Here is a 21,317-nt window from a genome sequence, read left to right as displayed (position 1 = left end):
TGATTATAATTTTAGAATAACTGTATTTTACATCACTGGGAATCAATTCTCAGATTTCTGGGACAAGCAGCATCCATGAAGTTGACTTTCAGACGAAAAGACATATCGGAGTCATCATGATCCACATTCACTCTCTGACCTGATACAGGGACGAGGATTTGAGACAGTCCACACAGGAGTTTATGTTTACTCCCTGTATTCTTTTTGTGAAGAACCTCTGTGGTCTCCCAAGTTGTTTCAAGTGCCTGGTCAGGTACATGCAAAAGGGTGCAATGTTCTCAATGACTGGTCAGATGAGAGCTGAGTACAGTGGAACAACTATCTTCTTGGACCTGGTTGCCATGCCCTTACCTATAAGTTTTACAACACCGAATGATTTTCTCACCACAGAAGACACATGGCGGACAAAGGTCACGTTACTGTCATCATGCATTCCCAGATCCCAGACCACTTGGTCTACTTTTAAGGTTATGTCATCAATCTGAATTTCCAGGGATGACTATCTTTCCAAATCGTACTATTATGCATTTTTCCCACTGAGTTTTAGCCTATGGCTCTGGCAGGAGTTGTCTGTCTGCATCAGGCCCTCTTGAAAGGTGGCCGTGTCTTTAGAGGATTCGATCACCACACCAAGTTTGCAGTAATATCCACTGGCTCTTCATATTTGCCTTGACTTCAAAGAAGTAGATGTCAAAAAAAGAGAGGTTGTAGCACTGAGGAATTCCACTAGGTTAAGTAGGCATGCCCTGCCTTTGACAAAACCAAACTGGACAGAATACAGTATCTGTAGGTTTCCTATGTCTTTATCTGATCCATAATTCTTTCCATGGACTTGCATTTGAGATTAGGGAGACTTACATGTCTGTAGTGCTTCAGATCCATGGAAAGCTCCCCTTTTGTGTAGAGGGATAAATGTTGCAGTCCTTCATTCATCTGGCACAAAACCTGTCTGGAGGCTATGATTAAACAGAGATTCTAGTCAGCCTGAGAGGTCAGATTTCATGCTATTCAGGAGGCATCCTAGAATATTATCAGGGTCCACTGAAGCAGTGCTCTTCGCATTCAACAATGCGGTGAGTACCTGCTTCTTAGTGATGACTAGTGGAGAAATGGTGGGGGTCCAAACGAAAAACATCGAAAGGCAACCACGCAGTGAAAAAATCTGTTTATTTAGCGTTTTTGACCAAAGTCTTTATCAGAATAAAAAAACATCCTTTCCATCCACACTTAAATAGCCATTTCAATTAACAATATCCAATGAAAACCTTCATAAAAAATTTCAGGGAACATCTCAAAATTCACATGTCACCTTGCATAGATAGCAATTATAAAAGTATTTATAAAAAACACTTAATACATATGCTTTCATTTAAACGAGGCTTTTTATCAGCCTGTAATCTTAAATGCCATAAGGTCTCCCTTTTTAACAAACATTTCTTGTAATCACCTCCACGCAAACTTTTAGGCACCGTTTCCAATACAGTAAACAAAAATTCTGATTAAGACATTGGTTGAAAGCGCTAAATAAACAGATATTTCTTCACTGCATGGTTGCCTTTGGATGTTTTTGGTTCAGATTTGTGGGTCATACATCCGTGGGATTTGGTGTTTTAAAGAAATGGTGGGGGCATTACCCGGTGGGGGAGTGACTGAGGCCAGTGGGGGAGCAGAAGATAAATTTATCAGCCAACATATCTATCTATATGTCTAGTAGACAATTATGAACCTACACATCTATAAATTGAAACTCCTCCACCTTTAGCCCTTACTTGTCTGGGAGCCGGTCTAAACGTGTGGAAGCCATTATAGCCTTGCACTGCAGGGGTGTTCTCTGCAGCTGTGAACCAAGTTCTCAGTAACTGCACAGATGTCTATATTATCCAGGATGAGGAGAACATGCAGAGAGTGGAGTCTCCTGTTTATATTCCTGGCACTGAGCAGTAACACGTTTAGATTATTCTGAGTCAGTTTAGCTGTGCTGACAGGTTTATCATGTTGGCAAAGTCTAAAAACGGCACTAACAGGGACAGACAAGGTTTTAGCCAATATTTTAAAAAACCTAGAGGGATAGGTGCAGACCATCCCTGGCAAAGCAGCACAGTCCGTCTATCACATATGCCCAGGCAAATATTGTACACCCCTTGGAGTAACACCAAAACTAAGCCAATTATTAAAGTCAGTTATCTTCTGTTGGCACTGTGGCATTATACTTGGAGAAAGTAGAATGCTGTTCAATGTTAGGCTCATTCCAGCCTGAAATGCACAGTCAGAGAGCTTTATCATGTCTCTCTTCACATAGGTTCATAGGTTCATACTAGGCTATCTGCCCTAGGGCATTTATAAGCCTAGCCAGAATGTGTTTGGCTTTCGTCACCCATTTTAAATTTATTTTGCTATGCCTTTTTTCGAGGTTAGTATACTGTGCCTCTGTCTAACAGTGACACAGAAGTGATACCCGGGGTAAACCTACGATCTCCCATCCACTCATCAAGATTCCTCTTGAAGAGAGTCAATGAGGGACTCTGCCTAACCTGGACTGGGATTTTATTCCAGAGTGAAGGGAGCCTCTGGGTTATGAATCTGTCCCTCCAGCATGTCCTATTTATTTCAGTGCTGAGGTTCAAGTCTCTCGAGCGCGTAGCTCTATGGGATTTGGATTTTCTGAGGTGCAGCATGTCCATTAATTCCGGGTTGGACATGGCTTCATACGTCAGGCACAGATCGCCTCTGAACAGGTGGTATGCCACTGAGTAGAGCTGGAGTTTCTTTAACCGGGCAGCATATAGCATCTGTTTGAGCCCTTTGATCCTCTTGGTGAGGTACTTTTGGGGTCTTTCCAGTTGCTGCAGGTGTCTGGTAAGGTACACCCCAAAAGGGGCATTGTACTCAATTATGGGCCTGATGAGGGATGAGTAAAGAGGCACAATGACGTCCCCTGATCTAGATGGGAATCCCTTCATGATTAGGTGGGCTATATAATATGTTTTTCTAACCACTTTGGCCACGTGGTTGTCAAATGTGAGATTGCTATCAACTTGGGTCCCCAGGTCCCTAATTACCTCTGTACTTAATGGATTACCACCTATGTGGTAATTTGTGGGCACTTTGTTTTTGCCAAAGGGGATGACTATACACTTTTTGGCATTTATCTTGAGGCCATGGCTCTGGCACCAGTTGTCTGTTTCTATGAGGCCCTTTTGGAGGATGCTTGTGTCGGCTGGAGAGTCGATTATGGCGCCCAGTTTGCAGTCATCTGCGAACTTGGTCAGCCACAGTCCTTCCGTGTTGGCCTGTACCTCCGATAAATATATACCGAACAAGAGAGGTCCCAGGACTGAGCCTTGTGGGACACCACTTGTAACTGGTTTGGAGTCTGACATGGCTCCAGCAATTCTAACCATGTGGGTTCTGTCCTTGAGCCAGTTTGCAATCCATCTAGTGACATAGGGGTTTATATTTAAGCTGGTGAGCTTATCTATAATGCCCAAGCGGGGTATTGTATCGAAGGCTTTTGCGAGGTCCAGGTAGGCTGTGTGGACCACCTTCCCCTCGTCAATGGCCTTGGTGACTGTTTCAAAGAAATCAACCAGGTTTAAGAGGCAGGATCTGCCCTTAAAGCCGAACTGGGTAGGATCCAGTGTTTGTAGGTCCCCAATATCTTTATTTATGAGGTCCATGATGATCCTTTCCATAGCTTTGCAGATCAAACTAGTCAGGCTTATGGGGCGATAGTCTCCAGGATCCGTTGAGGCACCACCTTTACGGAGAGGGACCACTGTTGCTGTACGCCACTCTTTGGGCACATATCCTGTAGTAAGGCTGAGAATGAACAGTAGTTTTATGTTTGGGTTTAGCTCTTTTTGGAGTTCATGTAGGACGCAGCCCGGGACACCGTCTGGTCCCATTGATGCTGTGTTTTTTGCTTTGGAGAGGGTGGCTCTTACCTGAGCATCTGAGATGTCAGGGGGGCAGCACTCTGCTGGGATAGATATTTGCCCTTTTGGTGGGGAGGGGGGGGAGAAGTTTGCGCTGAACCTGTCAGCTAGGATGTTGGCAATGTCTGTGGGTTCGGTGTATTTTTTGTCATTTTGGATTAATTCTGAGCATATCTGGGAATTACCACCCAGGTTCCTAACATAACTAAAGAAAGCCTTGTGATTATCCTTAGTGTCCTGTGCAGTTTTTCTCTCGAAGCTGGCCTTAGACAATTTTATGTGTGCCCGTAGTCTTTTGCCAATACTGATCAGTGATGCCTTCCCTTTTTGGGATTTTGCTCTATCATTTAGTAGCTTCCTCCTTCTATTGTATAGTTTGTTTATGGCTGGGATCCACCAGACAGGACATCTACCTTTGAAGGATTGGGTCTTGGTTTTATTTGGGATCGCATGATCCATGCATTCCTGAAGGTGTTCATAGAATGCGTTTATAAAGGATTCTGCGGTTTGGGCCGTATTTTCTACAGGCCCGGGGGCTTTGAAGGATTCCACCTCAGTTTTGAGGAGTGTGAAATTTTCTTTAGAGAAGTTTTTCACTGTGGTTTTCTGGGCTCAGGGAGGTACATCTCAGGTCAATTACAACCACATGTACTGCAATATCAAACCCTTAGATTGGAGCTGACTGGGCTGGATCTGTCTTAATGCAAATACAAGCCCTGGAGTAGCCTGACACACACACACACACACACACACACACACACACACACACACACACACACACACACACACACACACACACACACACACACACACACCATAAGAAAGAAACCAGGGTTTAATACAGTTATCCCACTTAGTTACACATGCTCCTCTGAAACAGAATTTGTATCTAATCTAAACCAGTTAATACACCTTGAGAAACAATTTGCAAACTGACTTTCTGGTACTAAATTCTCATTCTACACCAAATACTGTCATATATTTCTTCAGAAATGTAACTTTTTTTGTTATATTTTCCTTTCTAGACATATCCTTCCCATTGCAAATAAGGTTCCAGTCCCCACCTATAAATATTCCTCAATAAAAGCTCATTTCTCCCAAAAATTATCTTACGCTCCATAATATTTGTTTTCGGTGAAATATAACTACATGCCAATGTAATCTTGTCTTCCAGCTGGTAACCCCTTACTATCACTAATATACCATTGTTGTTTTTTCTCTATCTCTCTCTTCTATCATTTAGAGCCCTTAGCAATTAGCATTACTCCTCTTTTCTTTTGTCCATGATACTTATCCATCCTGAAATCATTTTTCCAATTTCACATGCAATATGAATTACACGGTACAATAGCTATTCACAGAAGATGCATTCTATCCAAATGCGTCTCTCGTACATAGCTATTGCACCCTATACTTCTTAATGTCATTTATTATGCAGATTTACTTTCATCTATTTCTGCAAAGCCATTTACATTCCATGTTAATATTGACACAGCACTCATTCTGATAAAAAGCTATTGCATCACATATCACATGACAGTTCTGAATATATGTTTGCAAGTTGTGACTTATAAGGATGCTACACTGACTCTTCATGTAGTTGCCACTTCTCATCTCTGTTTGAACCCATAAAACATTTTCCTAGACTTTTTGTTTCAATAAAAAACTCATGAAACAAAAAAGAAATATATTTAAACCCCCCACCCATTTTAACTCACAGCAAATACAGAAAACTATATACACTTTCCAAACAGGAAGTTCTCTCCTCTATATAGGGACAGTTGCCCAGACAGCTGCACCCACAGGAATTACCTGTTGAAAGTGCATGCTGGAGCATTCCCACTTACAAAAACACTACCTGACCCTATTTCCAGCCTTTTCTTGTCCTGCTACAGTTTAAAGCCTGAACATATTACAATTAACAAAAAATACTTTTTTTGCTTTAATACCACTAGCATAAACAGCAATCAATAATAAAACTCCCCCTTCATATTTACAACATCTCTGCATACTATAAATATCGAACTTCCAGTATAACATGGAATTTACATCAAGAAATGTATTGCATAAACATTAATAAGAACACTTACTACTTTAGTCCCTTCACTGTCTTTCTAACACTGATTTATTTTTATTTTATTTATTTTACATTTGTTGACCGGGCTAGTCTGGCTGGATACATGTCCATTTTCAGCAGAGGCCCGAGGAGAAAAGCTCCACTAAATACTAAGTACATTACATAAAAAACATTACTTCTAATAAAAGCAAAATTTTAGAATTAAAAAGACCATCCGGAGGGAAGGCTAGTTTTAAAGAGAGACATATACACCATATGTAGTTCATTACATATTTGCATTAAATATAGATAAAAAAGTGAAGATTACACTCAAGTCCAACCCAGTCAAACTTCAATATTTCAGCCACCACTTCTTTCAGAACCACAGTTCAGATGCCTAAATTACAACAAATGGAAATAATGCTTTATAGTTCTGCCATTTATTCACTAATTTCCTTTGTACTGATCTTCTTCCTCATTATCAAAGCCTCTCAACAATGTTCCATGGTTTAAGTCAAAAGTATAGTCAGCTGCAGGGCTTTTTTCTGTTGCTAATTTTCCTTCTGTGAACAGTTTCACTGATACATTATGTCTGAGAGCATTGCTGTTTTCAGAAGAATGAGAAGCTGAGTCCCCTTCAGCTTGCTGGCTTACTCTGCATCCAAAAATGTCTTTAATCCTCCAAGAAAAATATTCTGATGACACCTGGACACAGCAAAGGTGAATCTCACACCTGCTTCTCACTGGCCTGCATGGATAAACTTGCTTCCCTCTTGCACCATATATATCCTGGTTCCTCCAATATATTTTTTAAATACCTTTCCTTCCTGCCACAGTTGTCACAAGTAGCTCTTTCTGCTGGTATGACTGCATCTTTACTAATGTAGATCTTGGCTGCTTTCTTATGGTCAGATTTGGAACACACATGATCTGTCTTCTCAATCAACACATCCTGCTGGGCAATACCAGTCCAATTTCCAAATTTATAAAGGTAATTTAATCTATTCTTTCCAGTTTCTCTGGAGCAGTAGAAAATCTCAGTGTTTCCCTGCATGTGGCCTTCAAACTCTTATTTATTTATTTATTTTTTTTTTTTGCAACAGTGCTTCTTGAGAAGTATCACATTTAGTCGGTCAGTCTTTCATTTCAGCCTCCAAAGTTTTATCAGCTCATCTAAGCAGATATTTAATGCTTTTTTATTCTTCCCAGCTTTTTGTCATTTGATTTTATATTTCACCAGTGTGTTACTTACTTTAAATACCTCTGAGTGCATTTTCAGGCTCTACAATACAGGAAGTCATCTTGAAACCTCAACTGCTTTTGGTTGAACACCTGCAGGGTTCTTCCCATGCAACGTTGATTTTTATCCTTTTCAGGATGATGATGTCTTTCTCCAGATTTCTTATTTGACTGCATTTAGACTGTGTAATGACTATCCAATAACTGAAATGTACCCGAAATTTTAATGGCTTTTTAAGGCTTTCTGGTTTTCACACTGGGTGGAGCTCAAACCAACCTGCTGCTCAGGGTGCAGCTATCATGGAAGTCTACATACTTAGTGTCATGTTTATTTTGTCTCTCTGCTTTGTTTTGTTAAATGCAAGCTTTTATTTAGTAGACTATTTCATATATTACATTAAAATATAGAGTTGCATTTCATTGCTTTGGTGCACTGTTTATTTAAATAGCATTACATTGGCAGCTATTTACACTGTTATTCATGTGTATTTCATTAAGGTCGTAAGCACTGCTTAAGAAATAAGCAGACAATTAAATATGAACTTAAACTTTGAATATGAAAATTAAGTCTTATTACCCTAGTATATTATAACCACCACATATATTCTAAGGGCAACAGTGACAGCACTAGACAAAGTGGACTCCTTCTCACCTGAATATAATTGCCACCTACCTGGTATTTTTCAGGACTATCCAGAAATCAGAATGTTGGTCAGTCCAGAAAGTAGTGTACAAACGCCAGTATTCTGTTTATGTGCATAAACAGAATGCTGGAGTTTGTAAAAAAGCAGCCATGGTATAACTTTAAAATTGAAACACATTGCTAAAACTGGAACTTGTTAAAACAAGGGGGAAAGGGGGAAAGGAAGGAGTTCCACTCTGATATGTCATAGGCAATTATGTCATAAAATGGGTGGAATAGTGGGTCGGGGGATGGTCGGAGAAAGGCAAGTTTGCTGGAAATGCAAGGGGTGTGGCTTTGGTCCAGTTTTTGCAACAAAAGAAAGATGACAACCCTAGTCCTGAATAATCAAATTGTGAACAGAAGTAATCCAGAAGATTTGAGTGAAGTCTGGTATCACACCTGTGACCCAGAGGGTGACAGGACTAACAAGAAACAGAGTTTAAAGGATTAGTCCAGATAAAATCACTAAGGTAGCAAATCTAGGAGACTCTCTCTCACTGATGCCCTCCCTGTGGCAGGAATAAAGACACTTTGTTGAAGTGTCAGTAATTTATTCAGTTAAGTAAGTAGATGGACGAATGCTCTTGTTCCAATACATTACATTCAACAGGAAAGTTATTTAAAGGCAGTTACAGACAATGGCAGGAGGGTCCATGGGAGCTGATTGGAGGAAAGCCTGGGAGATGGAAAAATAAGGATCCCAAAGCTTAGAGGTTAGTAATCCCTACAGCTAAAACACCTAACCCAAAACTTGGACACAAACTATTAACCCCAACTGCTGCTGTTAATATGAAAAAATCAATCAAGTATGCCCTCTCAGCACCAATTTAAATTACATCTTAGAGCATACTTGAAATCCAAATGGTTATGCCCTTGCTCCAGTCCAGACTAATAAGCTATTGTCTCAATCGTACCTAGGCTTCTCTCAGCCTCCGCCTAACCCAAAAACCAAAGAACACTCTATTTTAGCCCTCCTTGTCTGGCTGTTCAAATCTGTACCTCGTGAAATCATTTAATAATTCTTGTTTTCTCTTATTTGGTCTGTAAGCATCAGTGTATTTAATTGTACTCACATGTTATAGGTTTATAATTGTATATGTATTAACCAGCAGATTATCTTGTGTATCAACATCAATGTTTTTGTTAATCTAACTATGACCTTGAGTTTCTCCCCGGGCCTCCACTGAAAATGGACATGTATCCAGTTGGACTAGCCCGGTCAACAAATGTAAAATAAAATAAATAAAATAATAAATAATTTATTTATTTTACATTTGTTAACCGGGAAATTCCGACTGGACCAGGTCCATTTTCAGCGGAGGCCCGGGGAGAAAAGCTCCAACATCAAGTTATACAAATACAGTACATCCAGCATAATACAAAAAACAGGTTACAGCATGTATGCTGAGCATAGTAATACAACAAGAATTAATAAAAACACTCCAGGTAAAAGATATAGAACATGGGTAAAAAGACAATGTCAGTCATACTTTGGTAAGAAAAGAAAATATATCAAGTAAGATTCTACAGTTAAAAGTACCCTTTCAGATGACCAAGCCTACAGGGGATCAGAGCTCCAGCATGTGATCAGAGAGGAATTTGGGGAGTTGATAGTAGTATGGGTAGGGTTATGTGATACAAGGGCATAACCATGTACTAAGAAGGTGCGATTTGAGGGAGTTTTTGAATATGGATGTGGAGGGGGCAGTGGACACAGATAGGGGAAGAGAGTTCCAAATTCTGGCAACGGTGTGGGAGTAGAGCGCTTTCCCTGCATATTGTTAGCCTTGGTGATGGAGAGGAGAGATTTTTCACTGGATCTTAGGTATCGGTTTGCAGTATAGATAGTAAGTAGGTTGGATAATGAGGGGTTTTTTTCAGGATATTTGAGACTCTTGTAGGCTGTGCCCAGCTGGTGATAGTTAAGTAGCTGTGGTAGCTCAAGCCATTTTAGTTCTTTTAGTGCAGCACAGTGATGGGTTCTATAGGTTGAGTTAGTAGCAAACTTGGCTATTTTATTGTAGCATGATTCTAGTTTGTCTAGGTCACATTGTCTGATTTGAGTAAAGATTGGTGCTGCGTATAATAGAGTTGAGAGGAGGTGGCTTTGTGCAAGAGTGACTCTTGCTTTTTGTGAGAGAAAGGACTTATGCCTGTATAGGGAGCCTAGTTTTTAGTGTACTAGTTTTATGGTATGTGAGATGTGAACATCAAAGTGGAGATTATTGTCTATTTCAATGCCCAGAAGTTTGGTGTGGTTAGAAGGGGAGATGGTGATGCCGTCCTTAGATGTTATGGTAAAGGAGATGTTTTTTTTTTTATCTATTAGGGATAAATAGTAGCAGTTTTATCTTTTTGGGATAAGAATTAGTTGGATCCCAGGTATCCATTTTTCTACTGAGATAAAGGTATCTTGAGTGAGTGTATGTAGGGTGGTGGGAGATGAGGCAGAGCAGATAAGAGTTGAATCTTCTGCATATTGTATGAGTGTGGCATGTTGTGTAGAGCATTTGAGGTTATTTGTGAAAATAGAGAACAACAGCGGGCCCAGTATAGAGCCCTGTGGGACACCTATGGTGGTTGGAAGTTGTGTAGACAGAGTTCCTTTCCACTGGACTGATTGTTGCCTGCCAGACAAGTAGCTTCTGAACCAGGCTATAGTAGAGGAGGTGAAGGATAATGATGTTATTATATTTATAAATCACTGCTTCTATATTATCCGGTGAACTAGAGACATGGAAAACAAGCCACATTATTATTATTTTTTGTGTGTGTGACCTCTAGATGTGTACATATATAAAAAGTAACTGGCATGGGTTTGAAAGTTTTTTTTTTTTTTTTTTTTACCTCATGATGTGCACAGCAACTTTCAATTATTTGAAATATGTTTTTCCCCCTACTGATTTGGGGTTTCCTTTCGGTGCTAAGAGTGAGAAAAGGTGGCCAAACTCTAGCCTCCCTGTTTGACTGACAGCCCACTCCCATACTAATTATATCAGCCTCTTATGCATCTAACTACACCCTGGGCCCTAGAACACCATCCTATCTCAGGAGATTGGTTAACTGCCCTTCCACCTGATCTCGCCCAGTTTCCAGTCCTTTATCTAACCAGGCACAGAGCCATCTAGCCCTCTTGTGTACTAACTTTACCACCTGGAACCTGAAGATTGGAAGAATCTGAAAAGAAGAGCCCTGACTTCACCATCTGGAACCTAGAGACAGAGAGAGAGAGAGAAAGAATCTGAACAGAAGTGACAGTGAAGATCCCAGACTGGAGTACCATAAAACCATGCTCTGGAACCAACAGCATTTCACCTCTCACTGCAGCTACCCCACAGCCAGGTACACATATTGCAGCCACTGGGTCTGCATTTATTTATTTTATTTATTTATTTTACATTTGTTGACCGGGCTAGTCTAACTGGATACATGTCCATTTTCAGTAGAGGCCCGGGGAGAAAAGCTCCAAGCATAAGAATAACAATATAACAAAAGCAAACAAGTAAAATAAAGCAACAGTGCCATAGTAACAGAGGTAAAATGAGAAAAGCAAATGGGACTAACAAACAGTGACTAGAAAACATTTAGGCAAAAGCTAGATCAGACGTAAACAAGCAAATGCACTAGACAGCACCAGGGCAATTGCAGAAAGAACAAAGTTCCCAAATCCTATCAAATTACTAAGAATAAAACAAGAGGAGAGAAATAAGTTTTGGAGGCAAGAGGGAGGGGTAGGGTTGAAATAGGAGTGAAATACAAGTTTCAGTCTGGGTTAGCACAAGGACAGAGCCACTTAGTTTTTAGATGTTCTTTTATTTGCTTTTTGAATTCAGAAGCAGATGCTAGGGTAGATAGTTCAGGAGGGAGCTGATTCCATTTTTTTCCTATAGTGTTTGAGAAAAGAGAGTCACCAGCTTTGTTGTTTGATTTAGTTAAGGAGACAAGTAGCTTATTTGCAGAACGTAGTGTAGCCAGATTTTTATATGGAGAGATCAGATTAGAAAGGATGGGGGTATTGTTGGGGTGGTATAGGATCTTTTGTGTCATAAGTAACTGTTGACAGAGTATATGGTTCTGTAATTCTAACCATCCTAGTTGTTTAAGGTTAAGGCAGTGGTGGGTTTTAAAGGGAGAGCATGTGATGAATCTAGCAATACTATTATAGCAGGTAGATAGTTTGGAGATGTTGTTTTTTGAAAGGTTGGTATATATAGCAGAGGCATAGCAAAGGGTAGAAATGAGGTGAGTTTGTGCGATAGTTTGCCTGGCTGAGGGTGTAAGGAAGGGTTTGATTCTGTAGAGGGTACCAAGTTTTTTGTTAACAGTCTTTATGGTCGAGTTAATATGGTCATCAAAGTTAAGATGATTGTCGATTGTGACACCTAGTAGGCGGGTGGTAGTATCTGGTGCTATATTAGTAGCATTATTGGAGGTTATAGAGAAGAATGGAGTGGGTGACTTATGAGTTGGTGTAAAAAGTAGTAGTTTTGTGTTTTTTTGGATTCAGGAGAAGACGATGTTGCATGAACCAGTTTTCTACTTTTTGGAATACAGTTTGGGTTAGGGATTGGAGTGAGGGTATATTATTGGTAGTACAGATTAAGGTAGAGTCATCTGCATATTGGATGCAAGTGGCGTGGGGTATGTTCAAGTGGAGATCGTTAATAAATATGGAAAAAAGAAGTGGACCTAAGATTGAGCCTTGAGGGACTCCAATATTAACAGGAAGTAAGGAAGACAAATTGTTATCCCAGAGTACAGCTTGCTGTCTATTTTGAAGATAACATCTGAACCATTGTAATGCTTGTAGGTAGAGAGAAAGGTGCTTTAGTTTTTCAAGAAGTAGGGTATGATTAACCATATCAAAGGCTTTTGACAGGTCTAAAAATAGTGCAGAGGAAAAGGAGTTATTATTGCGGTTTTTGTTTATAGTGTCAGTGAAGGAGAGAAGAGCAGTAGTAGTACTATGAAATGGTCTAAAGCCATGTTGGCAGTTGGCTAGTAGGTTGTTTTGTAGAAGGTGGTTAAGTATTTGTTTGTGAATACATTTTTCCATTATTTTGGCTAATGGGGAGAGTAAGGCAATAGGTCGGTAGTTAGAGAGGTCAATTGAAGTTCCACCTTTGTGTAGAGGGATAATGTGTGATATTTTCCATATGGTAGGGATTTTGCCTTCAGTGATGGTTCTGTTAATCAGGATAGATATGGGGTAGTCAATGGCTTGTGCGGCAATTTGTAGGTATTCAGATGGGAGATGGTCAGCGGATGGGGTACAAGGTTTTAGTTTAGTAAGAAGTTTGTAAATAAGAGATGTTGGAACAGGGTGTATATGAAAGGTTGCGGAAGAAGTATTGGAGGTATTCAATTGTGAAGCAGGTAAAAGTGGTAGAGAGTTAGCTAGAGATTGAATGGCTTCTGTAAAGTATTTATTAAAGGCATCGGGGATTAGGTTGGAATTATTTTGGTTGAAACCTACAGGGGTGGGAGTAGTAGTGTTTCCTGGCTGAAGAAGTTTATTAATTCCTGACCAAAATGTGTTTGGTGTATGTTGTGAAGTTTGTTGGAGGTTTAGGTAGAAGTCTTTTTTATCCCTAAGGGTATCTCTCTTGGTAGCATTTCTTAATTGTTTGAAGAGAAGGTGATCAGATGGGCATTTGGTAGTTCTCCATTTAGCCCAAATTTTGTTTCTAAGTAGCATTTTCTGCCTAGTTTGTTTAGTTAGCCAAGGGGCAGATTTGGTTCTTATTCTAATGGAGCGGTATGGAGAATGGTGATTTAGTATTTGAATAAAGTTAGTATTAAAGTAGGTTACAGCCTCATTAAGTTCCAGATATGTTAGTGGTGACCAATTACATGCTTTTAGTTAGTTTATAAAACTGTCAGGATTAAAGTGTTTTTTTGAGCGTGAGGTTATAAGATTAGGAGTATTTGGAATGTGAACCTTTTGTCTGATAATGTAAGTAAGCATATGGTCACTGATATTATCAGGAAGGGTTCCTGGAGTATAGTTGTTAGGATGGCTATTGATAAGGATCCAATCAAGGGTAGGTTCTTTACTGTTAGGTTTGTGAATTCTAGTAGGGGTAGTTATTAATTGAGAGAAGCCAAAAAGATTTAAGTAGTTAGTTGGGGTCAGAGAATTACAGGTGAGCCAGTCAATGTTAAAATCTCCTAGTACAATGGTCTCTTGGGGAAGTTGTGTAGATAGGTAACTAAGTAGGTGTTCAAGAGTACTAGTGTTGTTTCCAGGGGGAAGATATATACAAAATAGGTAGAAAGATTTGGAGTTGTTTAATTGGAGAGTGACAGATAATATTTCGGCTTTGGTGTCAAGTAATGGGATAGTGTTAGACAGGGAAATCTGGAGATTAGCTTTATAAATAATAGCAATTCCTCCACCTTTTTTGGTTATGCGGTCATGTCTAAGGATGTTGTAACCTGGAGGGGTAATTTCGTGGTCTAGGGTGGATGGTTTTAGCCATGTTTCTGTGAGACATAAGATGTCAAAAGAGTGCAGGTGTTGGAGAGCATGAAGGTGTGAGATTTTATTATTGATACTTCTAATGTTGAGATGAGCTATTAGGAGGGAGTTATGTGCTTTAGATAATGTGGAGTGCACAGGTAAAGTTATATTATCTAGGATATTGGAATTATGACCATTGGGGCCTGGGTTTGGATGAATATCACCATCTGAGAGGAGATGACAATGGTGAAGTAGTTTTATATTCAAGATTTTATTGAGGTTAATCAAACTCTTTTTAGAGGAGAGGTATGTTACACGTGTTACTCTATGATATTTTATGAGTATGTAGTTAGACATAGAGGTTATGTTACAGTGAGTAAGAGTGTTGATACAAGTATAAGATAGACTTTGTTGGACATTATGGTTTTGTTTAAGAATAGTAAGGTTTTCCATGAAGGTGAGGGAATAGGGTATGGTTAGAGAGGCTGTAATACAAGTTAAGAGAAGTAACTGTGTGAGAATAGTTCTTTGTGTTATAGCCATTGTAGAGAGTAGTTGTTGGAAGAGGGTAGGTATAGTGTGTATGTACGGTTGAAAAGAGGTAAGAATGTTACTAGAGGGTGAGGCGGGTCAAGAGTATAAGGTTAGATAAGTGAAGGATGTAGTGAAGGAATTGGAAAGGGAAGTAGTTAGAGCAGAGGATGGAGTAGTAAAGCTAATAGGGGTGTAGTTCAGGTGTGAGATCGTTAGAATTAATACCGGCAGGTATGGATAAGGGAGTATCTAGTGTTAAGGGGTTTGTAATTGGAGGAGAGGTTAGTGGGGTGTGGCTAGTGAAGTATAAGTGTAGGAGTAGTGGGGGTGGGTGGGATATGGGGGTAGGGTAGGGGAGCGTAGCGGGGCAGACCAAAGTAAGAGGAGCAGTGAGAGGAAACAATCAGTAAGGAGGAAGGTAAGCACAAGAGACAGTAACAGAGTAGACAAGGTGAGAGTCAGAAGAGGAGGACATAGAAAGAGAGGGGAAAAACCTGGGAGAGTAGAGGAGAGAGTTAGGTAGCGAGTTGTATAAGAACTAGGAAGGAGAATGGGCAGCAGGGTTAAGAGGGCTTTGTTAACAGAAAGAGAAGAGTGCAGCAAGCATATAAGCTTCAGGGAGGGTGGTGGGGTAGCAAAACAGAAGGTTCAGAGGTCTCAAGCTTTACTTACTTTTTCTTTTTTTCCTCTTAAGTGTGCACATCCATGAGCCTTGGATGCATTTATCCAAACGTCTATGATCTGTAGTAGAATGAAAAATTGTTTCAGGGAACCTCTCCACACTGCTATATTCTTTACACCATAGGCACAATTTGCCTACATGCAAAGAAGATCTGAGATCCTTATGTTTATTAAAATGTTTTTATACTCTGCAGTTCACCATTTGTTGGATTTTTATTCCATGGGCACAAAAAGGCTACACAAAAGGTTCAGAGGTCTCAAGCTTTACTTACTTTTTCTTTTTTTCCTCTTAAGTGTGCACATCCATGAGCCTTGGATGCATGTACTGTTCAAAAATGGGAATCACCTAGTGTAGCGTTTAGTGACTACCTCCTCTGCATATAAAAAAGGTCTGTCTTCATCAAGGGGAAGAAAAATGGGGACTGGTCACATTAATCATGTATATGAACCTCTTATAAGCAGGTACTGTAAACCTTTTTGTTATATAAGAGAATATTATCCTTTCATATCATATGTCAGGAGATAATGAGTTCCGTAAAAGTGGGCAATGGCACAGCCTTGCATACTGCATGTGATAGACTGGAAAAAGTTCTGTAATAAAGCTTTCATACTTGGCTTCAAGGAATATGAGCCTCACTGATGCAGATACAGCGTCTCATTTTACATGCGTTACAAAACAGACTAAGTCTGGTGACAGCCCCATTAAAATAGGTATTTATAATGATCAAAGTATAAACCACTCTATTAGATGGACCTAATGAAGCTCAGGTGAAAGTGTTTTCTTAAATATAGTTCTATAGCTGTAGTTCATAGTATGTTGTCATGTTTTGTTTGTAAGAAGTTAAAAATATAAATAAAACCTTTTAATGAAGAATGAGGTTCCGCACGCTGCTGAGCTGGTAAAACCCCATGGGTCTTTCAGGAATATTCAAATAAGGGACCAAAATCTAAGCTTCAAGATTGGCTCCTTGTTTTTCCATCACCCAGATTTTCCTCCAATCATCTCCCATGGACCCTCCTGTTATTGTCTGTAACTGCCTTTAATAATTGACCTGTTGAATGTAATGTATCAGAACAAGAACACTAGTCCATCTAACTGCTTAACTGAATAAATTACTGGAAACTTCAACAAGATGTCTTTACTCCTCCCACAAGGAAATATCAGTTTGAGAGAGTCTCCTAGATCTGCTCAAATAATCAAATATTGGGGATCATCCAACATTGCCTTCAAGGACTGAAGCAGATGACCTAAGCACAGAAACCACCAAGGCACCTGACTCATTAGAAGTCCAAACTGGACAATGGAGTGTCAATATGCATAAGTCTTAGTCTTGCTGTACACTACATAACAATTGCCAAGTTGCCAATATCTGTTCTATGTTTGCAATTCTGAGGAAATTAACTGGCAATCTCCACTAGTGTAGGAGGATAAAGCCCTGACTACAACCCAGACAACATGAGTTTGATTAGCAACTCAGTGACCTATTGGAACTGAATAGAAAAGGAAAGGAATAATGAGGCAGAGCCTGCTCACCTTTCTTTTGGGAGAACGTGGCCAAGCACACTTCTGCAGTTGAACCACTGGTGGAGGCTATGGGCATACTGGCATGCTGTCTATAACTGGGGAGGGGGAAGCCTTTCATTGCATCACATGCAAAAGTGTGGGCAATACACAACAAGTCCACCAAAAGTTTCCTATTAACACTACATCAAAGCATAGGAAAGCTAAAATAAGGATACATAAAAATAAAATCTTGATGCTTGCCTGGGTGATAGCCTTAGAAACCAGCTCTCGACTTGCGTGGAACGAATGAGCTAAACAAAAGAGAGAATGCTAGCATAGCACCAGGGACCAAAAACAACTGAACAAGTCAACTCCCTGCTGGACTGGTTACACCCTCTACACTTGGGTTAGCAATGCATTGCAGTGGCCAATGGAGTGCCCTTGCAAGCACCTGGATGTATAATTTTTGTGGAGGGAGACAGAAAGCACCCACCCAAGCTACCAATCTACTCAAAGAGCCCTCAGAAATAAGAAGTTGCATGATCACTGTCCAAGGACCAAGTGAAATACATCACAAACAGTACTGTAGAGTTTAAACAACCATATTATTATTATGATGCAATTTGTGTGGCACTTTCTTACATAACATACAACATTAAATGACATAGCAGAGTACTACTTATACTGCACCAGACACAAACACATGGAGCAAAATACAGTAACTACACAATACTCCACATCATTGCAGTATGACACTGCACTAGACACAGACATCTGGAACAGAATACAGTGACTACACAATACTGCACATCATTGCAGTGCAACACTGCACTAGACACAAGCACATGGAGCAAAATATAGTAAGTGCACATTTTAACTGGTATGCTATCATTCATTTGCAGCTATTTTTCAGAACAATGCTGACACCTGACAGATAGAAGCTTACTTGAACAACAGTTGGGTTGTCTCCAGAGCCAATCAGATATCGAGGGTTACTGTACACCAGCTCCAGAAATCCAACATGATCTCCTTGCTCCACACATTTCCTAAGTTTGGCTGTAAGGTCCTGTGTGCGAGGGCTCTTGAAACTGTTGGCGCGTTCCCTATTGATTGTATCAACTTCTGGAGAGTTTACATTTTCTGCAATAAGTGGGAAGAGGGGAAAAAAGAGAGCGAGAGAGAATGTATGTTTGAATATATTACCATTTAGCTCATGTCTGCTATTCCGTGACAGTAAGAAGTAGCATTAAAACAGATATGTCTCTTCTGTCCATTTTTGATGCATTCTATTGCTACACAAAAGCAAATCTAACAAAAAGAAACGTTTTTCAGTTCCATTAACAAGAATAAGAACTCACAGATAATCTATTAGTCTCGAGACATTCTGGGATTTTAAACTAACAAAATAAATAAGGATTATGGGAAACTGCAAACAAACAAAAATGTGCAACACACCGCTACCCTAAAAAATCTTTAACACCACTGTTTTGTAAAAAAGCAAGAAAAGACTAGGAAAAACACTGAAAAAACAAAAATTAATGGAAAAAAACATCCCAACTGGAAGTCATAAAGACTTTCCATTCCAGCTATGCTAGACTATCCAAGCCATGCAAAATCTGTATGCATGTGCTTTCAGTACAAATTCACAAACTTAGGATACATCTTAATGACAGACTTAATCAGAAGTGCTAGATAAAACAAACATGCATTGGAGGATGAAATTTGCTTTTTCTTACAATAAACATTCTCTTTAAATGCTAACCAATAATTCTGCAGCATACAAATCAAATCTAGGCCCTTTTTGGACTCATGCAAGTGTCTTGCATAACCTACTACTGAGAATGTTTTTCCAAGTTAAAATGCCAACATAAATTCAGAAGTTTTTTTCCAAGTTAAAATGCCAACAGAAATTCAGAAGTGGCTAGAAAAAAAAGTTACAGTTTGATTCTTCTGTAAGGTACATGTGCATTTTAAGCAGGAAATGTTCATGTAATTGGGGACCAGCTGTTCCCTGGGGTCAACAGAAAGTCAATTCCATTAGGGGGCAATTAACATTTCTATGGCATTAGACAAGGCTCACTACATAGGCAGTTAATATGCACAAAGCATGATTTGTGAAAAATGGAAACCTTTAAAACAGCTTTTCAAGTAAATGCTCCATATAAAATCATAAACTGTATTCAAACTTAGCATTGACACAAAGATTAACAGTACAAGGAAGAGTCTTTTTTATTACAAAAGGAACCCAAGAATGAGCAGGTTTAAATCAGAACTAAAAAATGAAACTTGAAAAATAACCTCCCTAACGACTGCTGCTTGCCATCCACCAATTGTTACATGACTTAACCGCAAAGGAAGCTAATATGCCTGTTTTTATGTGAATCGTGCAGAAGTTCCAAAAGGATGTTAAGTATTGGCTAAGAGCATACTTGTTAACACCCAACTCCAGGAACAGTGTACTAGAAATCTAACTGCAAGCATGACAGACTGAAAGCTTGGAAAAAGTGCAAACTGAAGTAAGCAGATGAGGCGAGGCAGAAAATGAGACCTGACAACTTTAGGATGCAACAAAGAAAAATTGGGGAAGATGCATGAAAAATAGGAGGCAAGAATAAAAGTGTGTGTTGGGGGGGGGGGGGGGAGTTCTGCTCCAATTAAATGTATTTGAACATAGGAACCAGGCAGTGTTGTCTAGTTTCCCCTTTGTTATGCTTTATATATGGAGACACTGGCAAAGAAAATAAGGGAATCAGAAATTCAAGGATATAACTGGTATGGTTATCAAGAAATGTGGCTTTATTTGTGGATTATATTATTTTGTAATTGATAAATCCAGAGAAGCACCTTTTCGTGCTATGCAACATTTTGAGACAGTTTCAAGTTTTTTTCTGGCTATAAAATAAATGAAAATAAAACAAATGCTATAGCCACAATTATCTATGCACACACAAACTGGTTCAGCAACAGCCACATCTGTAGAGACATAAGATGAAGGGCTGAGAAATATGGATTAAAAAGCTTCTGTTATTGCAGTTAAGGAAATGTGAGAAGAGACTAAACAAAACAGAATACAAAAACTGAGAAACTGGAAGTTCTTGTTTATCAATATGGTTAGTAAGATACAAGCAGAAGCAACCAGGAAGAAGTTGTACAAAACTAATAATGAGTTAAAGGAAATTTGTCTAGGTGGGGGAAAGGTGAAGTGGAATAAACTAATTCACTCAACAGAACAAGGCTGTTTTAGGACTACCTCATTTGAAGGGATATTTTAGGGCTACACAGTTAAAGTGCACATAAACATCACAAGCAGAAGGATATAATTAAAATTGGATTGAGGTCATGAGTGGGACTTTGGATGCAGATCCTTAGAGTATGATAACTACATTACAGCTTATTATATTCATAAAACTGCAGAAAGTATTCTAAGAACTAAGCCAACATGGAAATGGAGAAAGGAGATTTTGCCAAAAGGGATGACTGCAAGTAGGGTTACAGAAAATATGCAATAAGGGGCTGGAATTTACTGTAGAAATCTGGAAAAGGAACCAAGGCACTGTAAACAAATAGGATGAGGTCCAGAAGTTTGGACTACAGGTTAGAGACTGACCATCCTTGTCAGGGATTCACATCAGAGTATAGGGAAAGAGAAAAGGACAGGGGAATCCAAAGTTAAAAGATCTGCTCTGGTAGATTTTTTAGCTGAATCTAGAACAGAAGCTGCTGTTTAAAGGGATGATTAGTAGGGCATACAAAATATTGCATGATAACTATAAACATCAATTAGAGATGGTCAGAAACGATTGGGAAGCGAGACTTAGAAAAACAATTTACAGTTGAACAATGGGAAGACTTGTGCATAGCTCCCAAGTATGTAACAAAGTCCAGAAGGTTTAGGATATTTGCTTGGAAGTGTTTTGCACAGGTATTTTTTATACCTCAAGCAGACTTCAAAGAATATTTCCTTGGGCAGATAGCAAACGTTAGAGGTATGATGGGGGAAAGAAAGAGGTAACTGTGAACATGTTTTTGGGAGTGCAATGAGTTGGCAAATTTAAAACATTTTCTACAGGGTACTCTGTCAGGAAGATTGGGAGATCAAGTTTCTGTAGTAAGGAAATCACAGTTTTGAGCTGAGACACAGGATCTGAAGCACTTAGACACAGAAAGGCCTTAAGTTTAATTTTGTTCACTGCCAAAAAAAGCAACTACTAGAAAATAGA

The 21,317-nt window shown here is 39.4% G+C and overlaps 1 protein-coding gene across 1 annotated transcript in view; it reads right to left on the bottom strand.

Annotated features, from left to right (window-relative positions):
* ANKLE2 (ankyrin repeat and LEM domain containing 2) overlaps positions 1–21,317 on the bottom strand; it is a gene marked incomplete in the record, with an annotated part of 2,117,323 nt that overhangs the window by 1,108,792 nt on the left and 987,214 nt on the right. Inside the window, 1 exon segment of the mRNA XM_044060669.1 lies at positions 18,044–18,237. Coding sequence (XP_043916604.1) covers positions 18,044–18,237 — 194 coding nt within the window.

The sequence above is a fragment of the Protopterus annectens genome, chromosome 2.part0 (assembly GCF_019279795.1).
Source record: "Protopterus annectens isolate FY-2018-M chromosome 2.part0, PAN1.0, whole genome shotgun sequence".
Classification (NCBI taxonomy): domain Eukaryota; kingdom Metazoa; phylum Chordata; order Ceratodontiformes; family Protopteridae; genus Protopterus; species Protopterus annectens.
The sequence above is the reverse complement of the archived record's forward strand: the minus strand, read 5'-3'. Positions and strand labels throughout refer to the sequence as shown.